Source organism: Malurus melanocephalus, unplaced genomic scaffold (genome assembly GCF_030028575.1).
Source record: "Malurus melanocephalus ecotype Western Australia unplaced genomic scaffold, MMel_1.1 scaffold_1079, whole genome shotgun sequence".
In the NCBI taxonomy this organism is placed as follows: Eukaryota; Metazoa; Chordata; class Aves; order Passeriformes; family Maluridae; genus Malurus; species Malurus melanocephalus.
This window is the reverse complement of record NW_026624311.1, coordinates 50,863-52,057: the sequence shown is the minus strand read 5'-3', so window position 1 is coordinate 52,057 and position 1,195 is coordinate 50,863. Positions and strand designations below refer to the sequence as shown.

At 57.9% G+C, this 1,195-nt stretch overlaps 1 protein-coding gene across 1 annotated transcript in view; it reads left to right on the top strand.

The window, feature by feature from the left end:
• Positions 1–804, top strand: part of LOC130586145 (paired box protein Pax-7-like) — a gene marked incomplete at both ends in the record, with an annotated part of 45,153 nt that extends 44,349 nt beyond the window's left edge. The window contains one exon of the mRNA XM_057386860.1: positions 558–804. Within this exon, the coding sequence (XP_057242843.1) occupies positions 558–804 (247 nt within the window). The remainder of the gene's footprint in view (positions 1–557) is intronic.
• Positions 805–1,195: the final 391 nt, after the last annotated feature.

Sequence of the window (1,195 nt, the reverse complement as noted above, 5' to 3'; positions counted from 1 at the left end):
TTGAGTGGGGTGAGGAGGAACCTCTCCCTGATCCCTGGTCAGGGCTCCCAAGAAGAGCCCAGGAGGGGCAGTGGGGCTGCCCGGGGGGGTTTGATGTGAGCCGAGCTTGGCTCTCCAGCTCAGCCAGACCTGTTCAGACACTGGACATCACAAAACACCATTTTTGTGGCCCATGTCCTGAAAGCACCATTTTTATGCCCGTTTCCCTCCCCCATGCCCTGAAAGCACTGGTTTTGTGCCCCACCACCCTAAAAGCACCAGTTTTGTGCCCATTTCCCCAACCCCATTCCCTTAAAGCACCGTTTTCATGCCCATTTCCCCTTCCCCATCCCAAATCACCGTTTTCATGCCCATTTCCCCTCCCCCCCGCTCCAAAAGCATCATTTTTGTGCCCATTTCCCCATCCCAAAAGCACCGTTTTTGTGCCCATTTCTCCTTCCCCATCCCAAAAGCACTATTTTTATGCCCGTTTCTCCTCTCCCCTACCCTTCAAGCACATTTTCATGCCCATTTTCCCCTCCCCCTGGCCCTGACGGGTCTCTCCGGTGTCCCCGCAGGTGATGAGCATCCTGAGCAACCCCAGCGGGGTCCCGCCCCAGCCCCAGGCGGATTTCTCCATCTCCCCCCTGCACGGCGGCCTGGACACCACCAACTCCATCTCGGCCAGCTGCAGCCAGCGCAGCGACTCCATCAAATCCGTGGAGAGCCTCCCGACATCCCAGTCCTACTGTCCCCCCACCTACAGCACCACCAGCTACAGCGTGGACCCYGTGGCCGGCTACCAGTACGGCCAGTATGGCCAGAGTAAGTGCTGGGGTCACTGCGGTGGGAGAGAGGGAGGGGATGGAGCAAGGCGTGGATCCCCTGATTTACGCATCCAAATCCCCTCTGTGGGGTGGAATTTGGTCCTTGTGGAGGTGAAAAGGGGATTTGGACGTAAAAAGGGGATGTGGATTGCTCCCCCACTMACAACCCGAGCCAAAAGTCCTGGTTGAAATGTTTTGGGTCAGCCAAGGGCAATTCCCAGCCCTTTCTCCTTTCCCAAATTCTCACTTCTCCGCCAGTCCCCCAACACCGGGATGCGCTCCCCCTGCTCAGCCAGGGGAAATTGGGATTTTCAAACCGAGCTGAGTGTGTCCCTCCCTGGCCTGCCCTACCCCAGCCTGGGTTCAGAGCTTTTCGTGCAGAACGCCCT